We start from the raw sequence: 22646 nt of genomic DNA on the forward strand, positions 1-22646 counted from the left end.
GTTACGCTTAAATTAAGGATATTACAAAAAAAAGTTTACTTTTGAATCAGACCTTGTTGTCCCAAGCAATGATTAGGGCACCCTTTGGGTCTGACAGTTATAATCCAATAAAGTGTCTATTTGTTCCTCAGTGCAGTATTGCCATAAAGTGTTCTCAATATGCACTGTTAGGTTAAAAAAATAATTTTGGATGTTAAAAAGAGTTCTGCCCCATGAGTCGATGCCAACAGAAAGCCGTGGCTCTCCAGGTTTATTAAAGCCTGTCCAATAAACCATAGTATTTTTATTACCTCATTATCTCTGAGAGAAAATACATTACCAGGTATTTTCTCATTAATCAAATACAAATACATTACAAATCGTTATTTCTAAATGTTTGGTCCATGTTTTAGACTTGAGATAGATTTTTGTTAAAATCATCATATCATTTTGAATTACAGTTGTCTTCTTGTGGAAATGGAGTCTGTATAATGTTCAGGGGAAATTTGTCGTTAATGATTTTAAGGTGGCCATTTCCTTTGGTGCACCAGATGCATTATTAAAAATGTAAAAAGATGAAGAGCATTTCTTTAAAGGCCCGTACTTTACAAAGTGCCTAAAATGAAATACAATTTATACGAAAGCTGGAAGACTTTTTGTTTTTTTAACAAAAAACTTTTTTTTTGTTTGTTAAATTCGTATATTTCATTGAAAATCTTTTGGAGAAGAATGAGCAGGAAGGGGGGGTCGGGGAAGCGCTGCCAGTAAAAATCAGCTTGGTGCCAAAACACACGATACCATTACTCGAAATTCAGAGAAGTTGTGAAAGAAAAAATATTCAGGTATTACTAGTCGATGAATTCATAACCACTTCTCTGCATCATTCAGTAAAACTATGCATGATACAAAATGACTCCACCCCTCTCCAAGCGTATAAAGGTCGCTCGACATGCAGATTTGGGCATTCAAACTTCCAGCCTCAGAGCGACACCACAGCGGAGGAGGAGAGAAGAGAGCAGGAAACAAAAACGAGATCCCACGAAGTCTTTGGAGTATGAACAGACTTACATTTGCGGTTTTCCTCTTGGCACTGGGCTTTCTCGTCTGCGAAGGGAGTGAGTAGAAGAAACAGAATTTCAGATTTCACACCTCAGACATGAGCTGGGTCACTTGAAAGTTCCGTTCTAGGTGGCTAGAGTTTTGTAATTTAATTTTTGTGTATCTTTATATCAGAAGAAACAGTTAGAAACCAGTCATTATGTTTTGTATGGACAGGAATATTAAAGCCTTTAACACTAAAAAGTTTATTATATTAGGATATAGCACAAATATTCTAGTATTTTAGGATATTTTGAATTTTTCTTACATATTTGTGTTTGTATCTGACGTAAATTGTAAGTAACAGCCCAACATTGTACCCAAAAGGTAACCCATGTTGCTCAGAGCCATGCCAGAACAGGGGCGTTTGCACAGCGCTTGGAGCAGATGAATATGAGTGTGACTGCACACGAACAGGATATCATGGACAAAACTGCACAACACGTAAGTTTAAATGGCACACATGAGGCGGATGTAAAATATGAATGTTTTTGTTCATTCGTTTAATAATTAATTTCTCCTATTTGGCTATCACAGCTGAATTCCTCACCTGGGTCAAAGTCTTCCTGAAGCCATCACCCAACACCGTCCACTACCTTCTCACCCACTTCAAGGGCTTCTGGAACATCATCAACAACATCTCATTTCTCAGGGATGCCATCATGAGATATGTGCTGACATGTAAGTGTCTGCTGAAGGCAAAATGAGAAGATGGATTGACTTAATAACTCATTGAATAATTTGTACTGCAGCTTGTAGCGAGGTAGCATTTGTTCTAATCACAAAATGCTTTTTTCCCGACTAGCCCGATCCCACTTCATTGACAGTCCTCCAACTTTCAATGCGGATTACGGTTACAAAAGCTGGGAAGCCTATTCCAACCTTTCCTACTATACGCGCACCCTCCCCCCTGTTGCAGAGGATTGCCCAACCCCAATGGGAGTAGCAGGTGAGTGTGCTTTCTGTGCCTTTGGAAAACCAGTTTTCTCAGATTCTTGAATACTTAGCAAGAGTGGTTTGGCCTCATTACATCACAGGAAATGCACACATAATAAATGATCCCTTCTGCTGGATTGATTGAGTGGAAATGTGCTGAGGGAACACAGAAATCCTGTCCCGGCAAGCCAAAACTAAAGAACATAAAACCACATTCAACTTAAAAATGTCCTACAAGTCAAAGTAAATCATTGCATTTCTATAACTTTAATGTGTTTCATCCAATTTAAACTCCCTTGGTTCTGCATAATAGTTTTGTATTCTTACTATAATATCTTTCATTGTTTCCTCAGGTAAAAAGGAGCTACCTGATGCTAAGCTTTTGGCTGAGAAGCTTCTCATGAGAAGACAGTTTATCCCCGACCCACAGGGCACCAGCCTGATGTTTGCATTCTTCGCACAGCATTTTACCCACCAGTTCTTTAAATCTGATATGAAGAAAGGACCTGCTTTTACCGTAGCTAAAGGTCATGGGGTAAGCACAGCAGATTTCAATCACATTTTAGTCAGAAAAGAGAAAAACGGATTTGTAAAAGAATAAATGTATTTATAGTATTGTTTTTGCTTTAAGGTGGACCTCAGCCACATTTATGGAGACAACCTGGAAAGGCAACACAAGCTCAGACTCATGAAGGATGGCAAACTTAAATATCAGGTATGAGAAGACACAGATGGACTGTAGTTCAAACAGCCAAATGTTTCTGACACACAGGTGTCTAACAATTGCTTCCTCTCTTACAGATCCTGGATGGTGAGGTGTATCCCCCAACAGTAAAGGAAGTGGGTGTCGACATGCACTACCCTCCTCATGTTCCAGACTCTCACCGCTTTGCTGTGGGCCATGAGGCGTTTGGCCTGGTCCCTGGTCTGATGATGTACGCCACCATCTGGCTGCGGGAGCACAACCGAGTTTGTGATGTGTTGAAAGAGGTCCACCCCGACTGGGACGATGAGAGACTTTTCCAGACCACACGGCTGATTCTGATTGGTGAGTTTTGTACATAGAAGTTGCTATAATGTGACTGGGAAAACAAAGTCAAAACAATAACAAGAAAAGCTTGTTATCCACTTGTCATAGCATTCATGTAGTTATCGTGGGAGATGTGAAAGGAGGAAGTTGTACTTTTTGTTTCGTCAATCACCAGCCAGCAACCTTGTTGCACAAAGGTGGGTATTAAAGCTCTAATGTGAGAAACAGGATTTACTGAAAGATTTGAGAAAGAGGGAATGTTTAGCTTTTCATTTCAGGACTTTAGTGCATGTTGGCCAACCAAGATCCACCAAAAAAGCATAACACATTTTTTTAATGTCTTCATTATATAAAATATCACATATTTTGTCTTGTAGGTGAGACCATCAAGATTGTGATCGAGGACTACGTGCAGCACCTGAGCGGCTATCACTTTAAACTCAAGTTCGACCCCGAGCTGCTGTTCAACCAGCGCTTCCAGTACCAGAACCGCATTGCATCCGAGTTCAACACCCTGTACCACTGGCACCCTCTGATGCCTGATAGCTTCCACATTGAGGAGACAGATTACAACTATAAACAGTTTGTCTTCAACACATCTGTTGTGACCGAGCATGGCATAAACAACCTTGTGGAGTCGTTTACCAAGCAGATTGCTGGACGGGTAAGAACTCTTTGAGCAACATTAAGATTTAGATTTTAACACCACTGTTCCTTCAAGGCTGATTAACTCACATTGCATTCATTCATTTTTTTAGGTTGCCGGTGGCCGAAATGTCCCAGGACCTATCATGTACGTGGCCATTAAGTCTATTGAAAACAGCAGACAAATGCGCTACCAGGGTCTGAACGCCTACAGGAAACGATTCTCCATGAAGCCCTACTCCTCTTTTGAAGACATGACAGGTGAGACTAAACCTAATGCTTTCAGGTGTAGAGCATGACGTCAAATAAGATTAGTGAAGAGGTTATTATCAACACAAAGAGAAATGAAATGTTGCCCTGGGCCAAATTATTGCTGCATTATTAATAGTATTGTCATAAACTGATTGCAGGTATTTAAGTGTGAGCTTGAGTAACACGCCAAAAGCCACAGATCTTAAAATCAAAGCTCATGTCACAGATTAGTGATTATTTAAAAAAAAAAAAAAAGACTCAGCTTTAGGCCCCAGCAGCTTTGGAGGTTAGGAATTTGTTTCCGTGACTCTAAGAAACAGATGTTCATTACAACTTGAGATAATGTAAGCAGATTGTCATCACAGAGAGGAAGACATAAACAGGAGTGAGAGGCCTCCTTCTACAGAGGAGAAGATTTAAGTTTCATGAGAAAAGAGGATTTGATGTTGGTTAAGAACTAAGTGTGATATATGAGGAGATATATAAGCGTGTGCATGCTTGTAAGATACGTGAAAAAATAAAGACAAAAATCAATATCATCTTTAATCTACTATTTGCTGGTTTTGAATCAGTCAAAACACTGAGCTCATATTTAGACTGACTTAGCTGCAAGCTTTGCAGCTGCTGCATGAGAGAAGCCAGATAGAGACGCTAACTAAAACTATGTCCCCCTTTGTGCTACTCAGGAGAGAAAGAAATGGCCGCGGTGCTTGAGGATTTCTACGGGCACATTGACGCTGTGGAGCTGTACCCAGGTCTGCTGGTGGAGAAACCTAGACCTAACTCTATCTTTGGAGAGACCATGGTGGAGATGGGCGCCCCATTCTCCCTCAAGGGCTTAATGGGAAATCCAATCTGCTCCCCAGAGTACTGGAAGCCGAGCACATTCGGAGGCACCGTGGGCTTCGACATCATCAACACCGCCTCTCTGCAGAAGCTCGTCTGCAATAATGTCCAGGGACCCTGTCCCGTGGCATCCTTTCATGTGCCAGACATTAAAGAGACGGGGTCCATGGTCATCAACTCAAGTACATCACACTCACGCGGGAATGACATCAACCCCACAGTCATTTTGAAAAAAAGGACTACTGAGCTCTAATTTTTTCATTTTATTATTTTTTTCTAAAAGTATTTATTTATTTATTTATTTTGTATTTATTGTTATCTATTTATAACATAACATAAAAAAGTGAAAAACTGTTTTTTATATGTAATTTTGTATATTTTGTGTACTTATCAAGAACAAAAGTCTGTGGTTGTGTTTATTTATTGAAAGATTATTTGTATTATACAATAAGTTATTGTTACAGTAATGACCTCAGACACTAAAACTTGATACTTGAAGGTTAGTTTACAGTCTTAGCTACATAGTAGTGTACATTACATTCTTGTTACATGTTCCCTGGGATCAGCTAGTACTCTTCCATTTATATTTGATGGATGCAATTGTACGGCTTTCCCAGGACATCGCAGTGATCTGTTTCACAGAGATACATTAGCACAGTTTTGTAATGTTCACAGTGAACTTAATGACTGATCTTGACTCTTTTGATCTAATGTTGCTTACAGTAAACAGCATTCCTATTTCAGTATTGTTTAACTGATTTATTTTTCTACTTCAGTCTATGTTGGCTTGGGTAATTTTAAATGACATTAAGCTGCACTGCTGTTTAGAAATGAATTGTGATTCTATACAAAATGTTTAAAATAATCATGTACTGTAGTGTGTAGTTTTGATAGTTTTGTTTTCAATTGACTTAAAAGGTTGATATTAATAAATGCTGCCAGGATATGGAGCACATTTCTCAGAAATCACTTGAGATTGTTGTCATTTTCACTTTTATTCTCTGATATAAAAGTCTTCTATAGAATCTCTAATTGATGCTACAAGGGCAAACAAGTTTTTTTGTATAAATAAAACATTGAATCCAAGCACTGGATAAATGCAAGCACATAGCAGTTAACAGTAATGCAAATTTGAAAAAAGATTCTTCTTCTTGCATTGAAAGTATGGTAATGGAAAGAAACAAATCCAAAATTAATATAAAAAAAAAAACATACACACACATATAGATACACTTTTTACAGTACAGTCTGCTGCTTTTCCGACAATCAGTAACACACTGCTGTAAGATCTCACACAGTCTTTCACATCCCACAAATATTTTTATGTAGGTGTGATGAAAGACTGATACATAAATCAGTTGCACTTATGACTTTCAAGTTTCTTTTCATTTCTATGCTAACAAATTAGGAGGGCAACACAACATTTTGTCACAAAAATGCAGACCATCCTATTCCAAGGCAGAAGAAAAATGCCTGCAGGTATGGAAGCTGAAGTGTGCTGTAGAAATATTTTATCTACAAAACAGTAATTTATATCCATACAGGAGCAGCAGCTCAACTCCGAGCTCTCTCCGGATTTCTGAGCTTGTTACCCTATCTCAAAGAAACATTAAGTGGAGAAGGCCTATTTGATATAATACAGAGGTATAGTCAGTTATAACCTACTGAATGGCAAAAAGTTATTAGAAAGCCATTTTAAAATCATTTGTAATTACAGTTATAAATCACTATATATACGATTTAAAGGAGTTCTTAGGTATAGCATGTTTAATGATCACTGCAGTACTTTGGCACTAATTATTTTTATAGCTTGATTTATTGTAAATGCAAGCAATTATTTTTCAATTAGTACTTATTACTTAACAATATTTAGTTGTAATATTGTGTATGCTGGGGCCTCTGATGAGTTAGCTGTAGTTATGCAGCCTACATTTACTGTGTGTGTAAACATATACTTATCTATAGGTTTTAAAGTGTAACAACTGACATTGTTGCTCAAAAGTAAGTAAGTAAAAGTAAAAGCAGTGATAGATTAACGTAAGTTATCTCCAAATTAAGCATACCGTATTTTTAAGGAGTTTAAATCTTAACCTATATTCCATGAGCTTTCACTTTTCGGCATATCAGTTAAAACATGTAGAAACTTGTCTGGCTCAAGGGGGTCCATATGTCATGAGTCAACATGGCATGATCTCCTAGTTAACAGAGAAACTGTGGTGAGATAAATCAACCAAAGCAGAAAAGATCACATATTTCAAACTAAAAGCTTCCCTTTTCCTTTGCAGGTACTGTATATCTGTTAATTAATTAAAGGAAAGATTCTTATCAGTTCATATTCCTGAGGCAAGGCGTGTTACTAAGTAAAACTAATACTGTACAGCACATTCCCAGCAACAGTTTCTGTGTACTGCTTCTGTTTTGTAATTGCTTTGTGTTGAACTTAAATTACTAACACAACACACGCAACATGGTGTATTTCAAAGAGGAAGTGCCTAGGCAGAGGCTGCAGTATTATGCACATCCCTAAAACTTTCCATTGCTTGATGTACGTGTTGCCGGGAAAAAGTGCAGAGGGATAAAAATACCGTCTTACTGTATATGAGGTGTTAAGATTAGCATCCAGTCCAAAAGCATCTCGGAATCCCTGCCTCAGCAGTATGGACTGGCAGGGCAACAGAGGAATAAAGTTATTGTTCGAGGGTGCCCATTCCAAATTAAACATTGTGGAAGGGATGTTGACGTGACTGGTGGCACGGAGCATTGAGTCAGGCCGCCAGGCATCATCCCATCTAAACACAGACAATGACAAGAAAAATTTTCTCATCCATTCACACATTTGTCACAACCAATACAGAGAGCACATTTACTGTCTCCCATCAGACTGGACGATTGGAGCTTTAAACACAAAACCACACAAGGAAGCGAGGAAATTACATTAATTAAGTCATGTGCATCAGTTGTCATCTCAACTGAACCCGATGGAAGTTCCTCCACCATCTCATAATCTTTGTCCGGCACTTCAAAAGGCCAGGCGTAGGATTCCCCGTCAGAGGGATTGGCCCAGCACAGCATGAAAATGACCTAATTGTGTGTGCACATTATTTATTTTCCCCATTGTAAGTTGCCCAAGGGTGAGTATTATTATTTCATTGTCAATGTGTGGCATGTTCAGATCCCGGTCTATGAGAATGAGCTGGGGAGCACATCTTGCATTGTGCTGGTGTAATGAGCATGAGCAGGCCGTGGGCCCTGCTGTGGAAGTAGATCAGGAGACATCAGTGTGTGTTTTCCCTCTGACTGCTTCTGGTGCTCTTTGGAACCAGACCTGGTGTACAGGCCGTGATCCTTTACAAGAGTTACGTGCCGCATTGCAGGTGGCTGGAACTGGGGTCAACTGGGAGATGGTGCCAGCCACCTCTGCACGTGAGGCACTGGCACTGATCCACTGGGAGCCAATTGTCACTTACATACAGTGGGCAATTTATTAATTTTCAATGTTCACACACTAATTTTGGCAGAAAGGGGGTTTAAGAACCTGTCCATTCTTGATTAAAAGCTTTGTCATTGTCCACTATTCTTGCTTTAGAGCACTCCGTGTGATACTTCTTTTCTCTGACTGCTGTATTTCATCATGTCTCTCCCCTGTGTGTATCTCACTCACTCGAGTTACAATGCTTATTAGAATGCACAGATTGCTGAGGAGCATCACATGAGTTTATTTAATGCATGCAATTGGCCTATGAGTTTCTTGGTCAGCTAAACCAGTGCAACAAATGCAGCATTGGCTAAAACCATAGAATACAGTTTATGGTTATAACAGAAACACTTTGTCAAAATTCAGTAATTCTCAATAGCTTTTTTACGTTATATGTCTATGTTCAGATAGAACAGGGTCTAGGTCCAGACGCAGGGGATGGAGAAAAATTGCAACAACAAAAAAACCCTATACAGATAGGGATACATTTTGCTCCTATAACACATCCATGGTTTTGCCTAGAAGGAGAATTTAGGTCTTTAAGGGCGGGCCAGAGCGGGCCGGGCCCGCCCATTTAAAGCCTCTGCCCGCCCAGATAACGTGCAACTTTTCAAACAGGTAGAAAACGGGACTTCTTAAATTAAGAAAGGATGTACAAAAATGATTTAAAACCAAGGGTATTCCAGGTTATCAAGTGAGAGAGCTGCAGCCGCCGAAGACCCTGCGCCTGCAGGAGCTAGCCGAGAAGCTGCAGGTGCTAGCTCAATTTCAGCTTTGAAAAACGTTTTCAGCGATCACCGAAGGAGTATGCTTTATACGCGTTATTTCAACTCGGTTTTGGAAAGGACTTGACCCAGAAATGCAAGTATGAGTGTAAGGACTGTGTGTCCAGGAGATCACATTCAACGGGAAAACGGCGTCTTCAGCTGTATTAGCATCAACAAGGACCAGAGCAGCACTGACTGGGAAGGTGAGTGGACCGTTTTCATTATCTCGTCCCTGCTGTTCATTGCTGTACATCATAGTGTTGTTTCTCTGTATTGTGTGTATTTGTTAGGTCAGCTCGTTGGGCTGGTGTAGGGCCTAAACAAAGCTGTTGTTGTGGTGGTGGTTTTCGGTTTTTACACAATGGTTACTGTTTAATTGTGCCACTTTATGCAGTGTCAATGTCCATGCTGATCAGTTGGTGTTTGTGTGCTTATCTCTGCGCCTTTACGCAGCGCTGCTGGTCATGCTGTTGTGTTGGTTTGTGCGTATTTACGCGCAGCTTGCGTCTTTTACTCAAAGATGTTGATTGTTGGTAATGCTCAGCTGTTTATTTTATCGGTATTTGCGCAATTGTGTGGCATCTTCTTGCAACGAATGCACCTGTTGCTGCTGTTGAGTTTAAAACTTGCATCTGTCGTGATACTTTTGTGCCTTCCGCCATCCCCTTCCCCCCAATCTCCATCTAAATCACATGTCCTCTCTACAGATATGCCCTGACACTCAATTACAGATGTAATTCTGTCTAAAGTTTAGTCATGAAAACTATAAATTTGCATTGACCTGCCCTGTATTGCTAAGACCATCTCCCATTCACTCCCAAACATGCTTACTCATAATTTCGTGCAGTCACTGACTGGGGCTGTCAGTTGAGTTATCAGCTGTTCTATGAGCTGATCACATCTAAACCAATAGCACTCTCACATTGTTAGCCTACAATCTTGTTGCCTTCTGTTTAAATATGGCATGTCTGGACTCCATGGGGGGTTTATCTTGTTGCTGCTCAGTATGAAATCTACCATAGAGTCAAAGTGCCAAGGTCTCTCTGTCAAATCTTAGTCATCACATCACGTGTTAATCATTACACCTGTAATCTGTATTGAACAATTAGATTTACTTCATTCACCTCCTGATTGAAATGTGGATTCTCTAAGAGTATACAGCTTCTCTCAGATGCTTTGGCACAGCTGCTGAAAGATCATCATGATTTTGAAAACAATTTTTAAGTTACATTCTTTAATCTACAGTATATCCTTTTCTTGCTGTTTTTACATAGAATTCTAATGTGATCAATGATCCAATGATCCACTAAGTCAAAAGAGATCTTCAGCTATTTAGCACTGCACTCCTAAAAACATAAAGATCATAATCAATTCAGCAGAGCCAGAGATATTGTCTTTTTTGTTTGTCTTTTTTTTATTTAATGCATTCTTCTTGCTTGTCAAAACCTGTGCCCTACATTGCCCTCAACGAAACTCAACTGCCAAAAATTTGGTGCGGAGATTTGGGCGTGTCGTGCTTGTAATCACGGTGTAAAATCAGTGGAGTTCTCCTTTGAGAGGGAAGAACAGGGTCTCTGGACTTGGGCATTTTTTAAATTATCATTTGGTTTATAAAACATCAAAAAAATGTGAAAATGTCCGTTTGTTACTTCCTAGAGCCCAAGGCAAGACTGTCAAAAATAACTGGCTTACCAAATTAACAGTCCAAAACCAAATATTCCGTTTACAATAACATATTAAGGAGACAATGCTTACATTGGAGAATCTGATATTGGAAAATATTTGGTGTTTTTGCCATATCATTGTCTGCTGATTGACCAATCAGTTGATCAACTAATCATTTTAGGTTTATGTGAGTTAAATCTTTTGAATCAGTGGCGGCCCACACACAGGCTCATGCAAGGCCCTGTGTTTTGCCACTGAGGGCAACTCCACTGCCAGGGGGGAGATCTTTATTTGTCATTGTCAATGATGTCACTTTCAAAATGACGGTAGTTTCGCTAGACTCTTGGCACACTCACACTAATAACATTTTTTTCATACTGTCAGGAGCGTGTGATAGTTTAGGTCATAGTGGCTGTTGTGAGGAAAAGCCTTGGGCGCATAAGATCCAGTCGGGCTGGATTTACATTAAAACCCACAGTTATCTCTTTGGTGTCTGAGTGTATTTATGTCAAACAGAAAAGTTCATCTGTGGTATCAATCACTGCTCTAACTGTGAACCTGGTCATTAACAAAATCCTGTGATGGGAAGGAAGATAAGTCAGAAAGCCAGGATTTAACAGTCAAGCAACTGAGGTGAATCAATGGGATATAAAATAACACACTACAAGGAAGAAAGGGAAGGGCAAGAGATTAAAAAAAAAAAAAAAAACGAATCCACACACAATGAAACATTGTGCAAGTCACAGGAAGAGGAGACCTGATGATTCATCTTAATTTTCCTGTGTGTTTACACCCATTTGTTTTTGCCTTTCTCCAGATGACATACCTGGCAATGTGAGGTGAAAATGATATCATACTGAATCTGATCTACCAACAGTAAATCATGAAAATGTACCACTAATTCTAACTTCAAATTACTGTAAAGCCTTTGGTCAAGGGCAGTTGAGGTTAATCCTTATTTTATTTTAATTTTTAATTTTATTTATTTAAAAGGGACCATGCACCGTTTAAAACATTAATGTTACCATTTGATGCACCATACCAGATTATAGTTTAGGTAATTCGCATCTACAGTCCCTTGGCAGGTCAGAACAAATACACAGCACAATGACATGACAATACAACGTTGTACAAGAGGAAGGAAAAAAAAGACGCACACAAGACAAATAATACACACAATAGCACATAGGGTAAAGTGATACAAAAAAGAAGACAGACAATGCAGCATAAACCACACAAAAAGCACATCAGTTACAAAAACATGCTAAAAAGCCTTATACAACAGCACATCACCACTGAATGCTTGTCAAATAAACAAGTTTAAATGTCCAGAGTTCAAAGTCAGTGAGTGCAGAGCTGAGCAGCTTTTAACCATCTTTTCAAGGTGGTTTTGAAAGTCCTGATAGAGCTGCAGCTCCTCACATCGTCAGGCAGAGTGTTCCACTGATATGTAGATTTTACAGAAAAAGCTCATTGCCCAAAAGCAGTGTGAGGAAATGGTATGTTACAGTCCCATACAGAGGCTAATCTAGAGGATCTAATAGAACTTACTGAGCAAGTATACACAAAGTCACATACTGGAGGAGGGGCCAAACCATTCAAAATTTTATAAACCAGGCAGAAATCTGAAAATAATCTAAAATTCTTAAAGTTCAGTAAATTGTATTTCTCCAATATCCTACAATGATTATAGTGCAGGGGCTTTTTGTCCAAGGTTATAAGGTTTGTTTGTACAGGGACTCAGGGGGTTGCACGGCTGTTTTGCCAGCCTGCCCCCAATGTAATACAGTACGACATGTGTGAGAGGATCATAGCATGGTTAAACACCTTAGCAGCATCCAGAGAGAGACAGTTATTGGTGAACAAGGGAGCACTGATAGTGTTTTTTTTTTTTTTTTTTTTTTAAAAAAACCCAAAGCTGGTTCTACTGCCTTTACTCTTGCCAAGGTCTGCCCCTCATCATGCCTCTGTGACTTTTGGCAGGGAGGAATGCCTGGCACCCGATTGTTTCCATTTCTGATCAACGTGAACATCACAGGGGTGTCTATGAGACAGAAACTACAGTTTCTCTATAACAGAACCTTTTAAGGTCACACAGAGGGTAAGAAGCCTTCTTTATCTACAACACTGTCACAGGATGACATAAGAACAACATAAAACCATAAAAGCAGCTGTTAAATCACACAATCATGCTGTCATATCATTTCATCGACACATACTGATTGCACACACTTAGTCATCTATGAGACGCACAGCACAGACACATCACTGTTATACATCATACAAGGCCATTAGAGGGCCTAAAGAAGCAGACACCTTGATGACATCACATACCAAAGATGTTAGAGATGATCTTTGTTTATCTAACTTCGCTCTGGGACCCATACTTCCCCTGATAAGAATCAATTACTGAAACCTTAAACACTTGAATTTTAAAGTATTGTACCTACAGCGTGAGTAGTGGTTTTGTGACATCAGAGGTTCCCTTTTTTCAAGTCTTTTTTAAAATAAGTAGGGTTTTGGTTGATTTAGCCATTCTTACCGTCCATACTGACAGCAAAGGGATCTCCTAAATAAATTCTAATTTTAGTGATGGATAACAAAATCCCTGTTCTGTGAAAAAAGCACTGTGATGTTCAACTGAATCTGAGTCCAGCTTAGACAACTTCAGCAGTCCAACTTAGCCAACTCAAGTAGGTATCTTCTAAAGTTACCATTTTTTAAGCACAAAATTCCATTTTTTTTTTGACAGACAGTGTTTCCTTGCTGAGCCATGGCAGACAGGTAGTAAAAGGGCATTCGGTACTAACAAGACTGTCACTTTAAAATATATCCACTTGATTTATCTTACTCAGATTGCTGAAGCTATGGCTGAATTATTTTTTGCATCAGAAGAGCACCGTGGACTTTGTTCCCCGTCACTGGTAAAGAAACAATCTCCAAACAAATTGGAACGTAGGGACATAAGGCACAATTAAAGCAACCAATAATGCTTTATATGGGCATGCGAATACTGCATTAAGAACAACTAAGATGAATCATCCACCACACTTGAAACTGGTGAGTTTGTTTTTATAAAAAGCAATCTACACATTATGTTATGAAAGCACAGTCCTGGTTTACTCAAACAGACTTTTTTAGAGCATCAGAAAACAGCAATTACTCAGAGGTGGTTCTTGTCTGGTTATCATATACAGTATTTTAAAAATAAGTTGGACTTTTTGTGAGATGCTCTTTTTTTGCAGAGTTAAATTAGAAGATTTATGCTGCCATTTTCATTTTCGTCTGTTGTATGCAAAATCAAATTTGACATTGTTGGAATAAACAGATTTATGGGCAAATAGAAATGTCCCAAAATGTTGAACCGTTCCAACCAACCTTTCAAGTTATTAATAACAGGTTTTATGAGTAAAACACAAAATACGGTAATTAAAAGTGACAATCATGATGCACTGGTATACCAACAAGCATATTAAATAAAGATGCTGTGCCACGTACAACCATATGGTTAAAAAAAAAAAGTTGTGCACACAACTCCAAAATTTTGAACACTGGCCTTAACAGATAAATTTACATGTTTAATGCAGGCAAAACAAACAAAAACAAAAACAAATACAACTAGACACATTTCTGCTTTAAAGCCATCACAAGCATCAGTTATCATCATCATATCATGGGGGCTTTGGAGCTAAAGCATGCCTATTTCTGTCTGTTTTGCCGACATTAGATAAGTAATAAGTGTTATTTAACTGTGAGTGCCGGTTGTTTTTGTACCACATACATCCGACAAACTAAGTTGAAATACTTCTTCCAATGTAATGCTTGCAATATGCATCCAAAGCACATTTATTTATGCTACCTTTGTCACTTGTCACTGTCTGGCTTCCTGTCACAAGTAGACTTAGGTATCAGTCTTGCTCCCTTTCACACACATATGTCTGGTGACTAACAGGCCGTTACAATTGACTTGCGAAGTGTCAGTTATTTGACCTGGTGTGTTGAAAACGTTCCCATGTTAGTAATAGGGTGTCTCAAACTCTCATACCTTGGCACACCTTGCATATCTGTCACATCTATTTGCTCGCTAATTCTTCTCTGCGTTCCACATTTCTATTAGTGAAATGAGTAAACATGTCCACTTAATTATTTGACACCTTACACAACTGGAAGCAGATGATACAGGTGCAATTGAAGCAGCCATACATTTTAAAAACAATCACATAATTAAATGTCTGCAATCACTACAGATTAAAAACATTACCAATTTATAATGACAGCTATGAGATTCACATTTGTACCAGTTCAACAGATGTGCCCCTGGCTATAAAAATCTTCCAGTACTTTTCCCTTTCAAAGAATAAAACACATGTTTCTCATTTCATCTCTCCCAGGACGTTGAAAAAAATTGACATGACATGGCGTGTTTGTGTTTGTTGGAAAGCTCATGAATCAGACTCCACAGGGATCTGGCACCTGGCAGGACAGCCACAGAACACCTAGAGACTGATTGGGAGCACATTCAGCAAAGCAATGCTTAATCTGTCTTCAGAATCAGCATGTATTTTTAAAGTTGGATGTGCGTTACATTTGTGGACATCTAGCAGTCCTCTTAGTCACATTCAGAGCAGCTTTTCAGGCTCTCTTTAGAAAGGTTCTTCAGTGGAAACAAAGTCTTTAAACAAAGGAATGCTTGTTGTAAGAAAATCTGTTAATGTTCAGTTTTTAAATACTTTATTTAGCTTAAGAGGAAAGAGATTATTTTAAATCCACTAAATAACACATTGTTTTTCAGATCATCAGATGAATCAATCAAAATTATTTGGAGATGCATGATGCATGCACAGGACAGGGAAAGCATGAAAATTTGATATCTGAAAAGCAACTAAAGCTGCCAGACAAATATCGTGGAGCACTAGTGTAAAGTTGCATAAAATGGGAATACTGAAATACCTTGAATTTGTATTTACATAAGTGAATGTGCTTAGTCACTGATAACGTTCGTACGTGGACTCACATCCTTTCATAGAAACAACTCTTAAATGTTAACTAGTGAGTAACATTCTTCCATTGAAAACACAGTGAAACTCAAAAAAAATTCTCATTTAACAAGAAACTTACTGTAGTCATCAAAGCTGTTGTATTTCTTGTTAAGCAAGGCTTAGCATCAGTGAATCGACTGTAACATTAGATGCCAGAGAGTTAATAGCATTTCTTCATGCAAATTATAAACCAGTCAGAGGAATGACATCTGAGAATACTGTTGTAGTTTGGTATAAAAGCAAACAATGGTAAGGGAAGATCATGGTATATGTTGATACAGCAAAAGTCTGCAGTGACTTGAAGCGTGAAACATGTCACTCAAAAAAAACAAAAAAACATCTGAACAAAGTTCAAAGTTTAAATATGACAATTCAGGAACAGAATTTTGTGAAATATTAACATAATTTTTTTGTGAAATTAGATATGTCAAAAAATGTCTCTGGGTTGAATTTTTTTATGATTTGGATCAGGGCGCTCCCGCTGCTCACCTTTTTCTTTCCATGTCTGCTATTCACTTTCAAGTGAGAAACTTAAGTACATTTTTGTCTTTTAAATCATCCATTTGTTCTGACTTGTAATTGGGTGCCAGTTTGAATTGCTTGAAATCACAAATACAAAACCTCTTGCAGTGTAGTTAACAGTACAAAAACTAAACTTTTTAAACCTGACTATTGAGGGCAAGGAAATGTGTGGGAATTTTTCTTTTTTTTCTTTACCTTTCCTCGTTTCTATTTATTTGTCATGCTCACTGACTCTTTTGCCAAACACTTGACATTAAACTATTTAAACTACTTCTGATGAACTATGATCAGTTGTTAACATTAAGTTTTAGATCCCTGACTCATGTGACCTCTTTGAAATGTCTCCATTGGATGTGTAAGTGCTGCATTCAAAATGTTAATTAAGTAAAAGTATGTAAGTATTTTCAGCAAAATGTTCTCAAAGTATCAAAAAGTAAAAGTAAATAATGCAGCAAAATGTTCTCAAAGTATCAAAAAGTAAAAGTAAGTAATGCAGCAAAATGTCCAGTGTCAAGCTAGAGCTTATTTAAGCCATTTTACATATTGTTTTATTTTAAATTTATTTATACATATGATTTGAGTCATTTTATAATTTTACAGCATAATTTTAGGGTTTTTTTTTATAAGCTTTTTATAATGGTTTATTCTATTTTGTAAACCCTAACCAATAACTCCACCTCAGATATATGTATAATGGTGTTTACAGCACAATATTTGTGATACTTTTTCCACCAATGGGAATGTTGTTGTAATGACAGATAATTTTGAGGGGAATTCTGTGTCATGAGCTTCTACTGTCTTTATGACGCAACTAGAGAAAACATATCAAATCAAACAAAAAAGAAGACATGGTGGGTTCAGTGTTGATGATGGCTCAGCTGTATACACTGATTGACTGCATTTCAGATAGCAGTTAGTTTTCATGATGTCAGAAGATATCACAAAATTATACCATCCCCTTGTGATAGCAATCCAAACATGGTGAATTAGGAATATAAAACAAGGAAATCACAGAACTCACTTTCATATAAGAGTTTAATTCCAAATGCGATGTAAAAATCACAAATTTACACTCAAACAAACTGTGCAACTGCCTAACAAATAAAGACTTTGCTGTTAGCTGTTTCAGACACCAAAAAACTAATATTTTCCAATTTTTTATCTAAAAGGATTGTTTTGCTGCATGGAAATTTTTAGAGTTTAGACGATGAACTCCATAGACAACTGCTGGGTGGTTGCAACAAAAATGCTATTGGAAGACACCTGTTTGAGGTTTTCCTAAAAAAATAAGCTTTAGGTGCAACAGAAACAGGAAAACTGAGACAGTAACAATAAGACAGTCTGGATGGACATGACCCAACATGATAACCAAGGTTTCCACGCCACAAATAGCTATAGGTTTAGTGTCTTTCGCCAGTAGTCTGGATATTGTCTTTCACAAGGACTCTACCTGTGACATTCCACAAGCAGAGGCTGCTGCCAACGTTTCCATGACATGTGCAATCTTTGAACTGTGCTGTTGTGTCAACAGCCAGGTGAGAGGCGACAAAGAACTCCAAGCACGTCATTACTGCAGAAATATACTTCCTCGTGTTACCTTGGATTATAATTGACGAATGTGTCGATGTTGTCATGCAACCATTTGAATGTAACTCACACTGGCGTAAAGTAACAGAAGCCCATCAAAGTTGGGTATGTCCTTCGATTAAAATAGAAGATTTACAAAAATAGAGGCACCACAATGTCATACCGGTGACATAACAGAGCACAATGTTGCAAACAAAAACAAACTGATTAGAAAATATTTCAACAACTCCTCCAACTCATAAGACCACCGTTCCTGCCCTCGAATACAAACCACAGAGGTATTTCCTAAGCCCACCTACCGGTTAGGTAAGAGAATAGGTTTGTCTTAAAATAAGTATTTTTTTATAGCGTATAATGTGACATACATCTAATGCATCATGTAAGTTAACAAAACTCAACGTTAACTTGGGTTTTACACTGGACACAAACGGCTGTCTCCTGGATGAAAGTCCTGTTTGTTTGTGTAAATCCTGCATTTGGTAAGGTGTATGTGGGATCAACTTAAATTTAAACTATAGTGCCCATGTTCATGATAATGAGAAAACATGTCACCTTGTAGAAAGTGTTGCTCACTATTGTATCTTAATAGTTTTTGGACAGCAATGGAGCTGTGCAGCACATATGAATAAGATGTATTAAGCACAGACAATAATCGCTAGTTGGACCAGTTCATTGTTGGTTTCTATCTTTTTATACATTACGTTGATAATAAGAAAAATAGTAAATATTGCTAGCTAAGGATAAATCTTATTGCATTTTTTTTTAAAAAATGCTATTGTGGCCAAATGTAACCACACAAAAAAACTAACACAGTGTCATTTACATAACAGACAAAATATCTTAAACATCTCTTGGATCCTCTGACATGTGGGTGTATTTTTGTAGTCTTACTTAAGTTTTGTTTATGTGTTGAGACAACTACAGTGATTTCGAAAGGAATTTATCATGTTTGAGTCAATGACATAATGCTTAAGAAAACATATAGGAAATTCTAAGCAGCTGTTTGCACACTTACTGTGGATGAGTCATCGTGAGCTAGAGACTGCATGTTAACGCATTTAGTCTGAAGAGGGATTGAAGGTGAACGTGTGAGACATGCAGAAGGGGAGTGGTGGGCGTGGGGATATGAGGAAGAAGTGAACCTGAGACAGGAAAACAGAGTTACAGATGTTTCATCTGGTATCGGGACTCCCAGGCTTCTCAAAATTGCAGTCAGGTGACATGCAGGCAGACCACTCTCACAGCTTGCTGGTCTGTAAGCCACTCTGAGGTGCTTACTCCATTTAACAAGCACAGAAATACTTGTGAAAAATGATGCAGTGACACATGAAACCATATTCTGTATTTATCATAACTTTGCATTTAATCTATTGACTCAGTACATTTGAGTATTTGTAGCTTGTATTCCGAAACACGTAGGAGTGTGTTTCTAAGGTTCATAATGACCAAGAAATAAAGGCATCTTAACATTTTAAGAGAGTGCCTTGGAGTTTTCTTTCTGATTTGTTTAAAAATATACTTGTCGACTATATTTTGTTTTACAATATTCTCCCCGCTTTTTGTATGTATAGAAAATATTTTATAAATGGAAGTTTATCTGACCCTAAATTTTAACATACATAACTGATTCTGTCTGTCTAAGGTTTGCTTTAATACCATTATATCTTCAGTAATGTCTGGAAAACTCTGTTAAAAGAAAACAAGTTAACTCTTGTTTTTACAGCATATCAACTTTTTAAATCATATTTTATCTTTTAGCTTTTCCTTGATCTTATCTGCTCCATTGTTTTACCTCCATGTTCCGTGTGAAATGATTTGCTCCAGTTATCTTTTTATCTCTATTTTTAATCTCTAAATCTTTATTTGCTCACTTGCTTATTAATGTATAAATAGATTTCAAGCATTCTATTAACTTGTTGACTTATAACATCTCCTGCATGTGAAGTTCCCATTAGTGACTGCCTGCTAGTGCTGAGATAAGATTAGGATATTTATGATGATTATTGACCCAAAATCCCAGCATCATGCCGAGAACATAATTTCCTCTGTCACACACATACCTGCTGCATTTTGCTCACTGACTGTGATTGCAGCACTTCTGGTTTGCTCTGTGCTCCTGCAGCTCCTCCCAGTGGCAGCTCAGATATCATGTTTAACACAGTGTGATGTTTTTAAACTGTGCGTCACTTTTTCCCCTCTGAACTTGAAACAGTGAAGAGAGGCCTCTCAGTTGAAAACAGAAACAACCAGCATTACTGTGGGATGACTAATATTTATGAATGGGCCCGATAGTGGCAACAGTGGCGTTGTAGAGGAGGTGGGTAACTGCTGCCTCGTCACTCGCTCCCTCTCTTACGCACTATTCTCACTGAACCAGCTTCAGATATTGCACAATACATACACACACATTTACACACAGAAATACGCAGACAGAATGAATCAGGGGTCTTTGTGGAGATATTGGACTACCAAACCACAAATTATTCTAAATAATGAAACACACATTTTCCTGTGTCCGATGACTTTCTCTGATTCCCTGATCATCATCAGCATCATGCATATCCATGATGCTGATGATGATCAGGGAAAACTACTGACCAACAGAATTAGCTCCTATAGTCCACAGATATACTTTATATTGAATAATATACACAAGAATGTCGTTGGAATAACACATATAAGATGGACAGGAAAAAGTTAACAGGTGTCTTTTGAATATAAAACAGAGATTGATAAATTAAAACATTCATCACCTTGCAAAATTATTAATGGCAAGAAAGTTCCACAGTTACTGACACCTCGAGTGTGCAGAGAATATGGAGTTACAGAGTTGCGTGTTTCAAACTTCTGCCCCCAATATACTTTTCATTGTCTTCTGTTGTATCTACCTGGGGCTATAGCTGATGATTGATTCATCATCTATTGTTGTGTGGTCAATGAAACAGGAAAAAAATCCTATCAAATGTTCCCAGAGACAGAATGAGGTCTTCAAATTTCTTGTTTTGTTGGACAAAAAGATATTCAGCTTTACTATCATATGAGACAAAGAAAATCAGCAAAACGTTACATATGAAAAGCTAGAAACACAAGTTTTATTTAATGTTTATTTAAACATTAGAATTATTTTTAAAAAATGTTGCAGATAAATATTTGCTCTATAGCCACCAAAAATCAGTTTTGTCACAATAATTATCTTGTATGTAAAGTATGTAAAACAATTTAATTTAAAACCCGCTTGGAACTAAACTCTGCAAACATCTCTATGAAAAGACTGCAAATAAAGAATTCAAATACTTTAGGTATGGATGTTGTTGTTCAGACCAAAAGAGATTATTTTGGAAAATGTGTATTTTTCTCTCTTTGTTGCTTTTTGGTCCTTTTCCTAACTACATTATAGTCTGTCTTCTTTTCAAATGTGTTTAAATAATAACAATTAGACTTCTAAGACTCATCAGATCAGACCCATCAAACCTTGTTTCAAAACTGTTTATATCAAGTATCTTCACAAAAGGAATAAATAGATGAAATTAAATCTGCGCAGATAGCTTTTACTCTCACAGCATTTCAATCTCACTTGATAAATTGACTGGAAATGTAATTAATTTTATCATAAATAATTGTAGAAGGTTTTCCTTTAGCACAACAGGAAAGGAAATATTTAGCTCCACAAAAGAAACAGTATTGATTAATTTCTCATAGAAGGACATGTCTGTCGTTTTGATCTTTTGTCATTTTGCCTCGACTTTGTTTGCAGGACATTCGTGCCATTTCACATGCAGGGAGAGCATTTAGGAAAGAAAAACTTTTGCCCACGATGAATCACTGAAGACACAAGGGTTATTTTCTAATTTTCTCCACAAGATGAGACGAGTGTCCGTGCATTTCCAGTGCTCACATCAGACACTGGGGGAGACACACACACGCATAGAGACATAACATTCATACAAAAAACATCCTTTTCTGTGTGAAACCATATGGGCCTATCATGCCATTGATTCATCTTTGTCTCCATTACTTGTTTCAGTTTATTCATTTTAAACTGGTCCCCAATCTATCTGCAATGCACTTCATCACAAGTTCTAACTGTTTGCTTCAGTCTTAACAGTCTGCACTCAGTGATTTAGCAGCAGAGTTAAGCATGTCAATGTTTAGTCCATCCATTTTGTAACACTTTTAAAGGGTTGTTTCACACATTTTTACCTCTAGTGGTAACTCGCCATGCAGGTAGTTTTGGTTTAATCTGAACAGGTTTTGAGATTCCTGAGACTGAGAATTCTCCCCCCACCTTACTCAGTTCAGTGGGTAACTGGAATTTGATGTGTGGTGTTAAAAACATTTGAAAAATAACATTTCAAGATCAAGATGCTGATTAAACAGCATGATTACTAAACACGTGTGTTTTGGGATGGTCACAATAGAAGGCAACTTTAAAATGATCAGTTTGATCACACAGCACAATGGTGCAGATGTGACAGAGAGAGAGAGAGAAGTGCTCACTGACAGACTTTAGCAAATTTGTGTCCAAAATTTAAGAGAAATCTATCTATTGAGTGCCTTAGTTGTTAAACTTGAACTAGTGAAAAGTGGGACCAAAAACAAAAGTGTTTAAATTTTTGTTCAGTATTGTAAAGACCAAAGACGGATATGCTGGCACATCTTGTTTCCATTTTTATGAGATTGTATTCAATTATGGAGTGTATATTCATTGTATGAGTACATTCGGCCTTCTTTGTGCTATGTCATTTGCCAAACTAGTTACATTTAGATTAAGTAAAATCTGAATGAAAGGAGAAATATTAATCACA

At 37.7% G+C, this 22646-nt stretch overlaps 1 protein-coding gene across 1 annotated transcript; it reads left to right on the plus strand.

Annotated features, from left to right (window-relative positions):
• Positions 1-934: 934 nt before the first annotated feature.
• ptgs2b (prostaglandin-endoperoxide synthase 2b) lies at positions 935-5752 on the plus strand. The gene is made up of 10 exons (XM_042515562.2): positions 935-1094; positions 1405-1521; positions 1615-1758; positions 1883-2026; positions 2367-2548; positions 2645-2728; positions 2815-3061; positions 3421-3707; positions 3802-3949; positions 4627-5752. Exons 1-10 carry the CDS (start codon positions 1034-1036, stop codon positions 5037-5039), a joined length of 1827 nt encoding a protein of 608 aa, XP_042371496.2. The 5' UTR covers positions 935-1033; the 3' UTR covers positions 5040-5752.
• Positions 5753-22646: the final 16894 nt, after the last annotated feature.

This window comes from Plectropomus leopardus, chromosome 5, assembly GCF_026936395.1.
Source record: "Plectropomus leopardus strain MGB_pleo_1.0 chromosome 5, ASM2693639v1, whole genome shotgun sequence".
Lineage (NCBI taxonomy): Eukaryota > Metazoa > Chordata > Actinopteri > Perciformes > Serranidae > Plectropomus > Plectropomus leopardus.

What these genes read in the sequence shown, in the direction of transcription:
- ptgs2b (XM_042515562.2), top strand. Translation starts at nt 1,034, where the DNA reads ATGAACAGACTTACATTTGCGGTTTTCCTCTTGGCACTGGGCTTTCTC. An exon ending in CATGAGATATGTGCTGACAT is followed by an intron (nt 1,759 to 1,882) that starts GTAAGTGTCTGC and finishes TTTCCCGACTAG; the next exon opens with CCCGATCCCACTTCATTGAC. An exon ending in CTCTTTTGAAGACATGACAG is followed by an intron (nt 3,950 to 4,626) that starts GTGAGACTAAAC and finishes TGTGCTACTCAG; the next exon opens with GAGAGAAAGAAATGGCCGCG.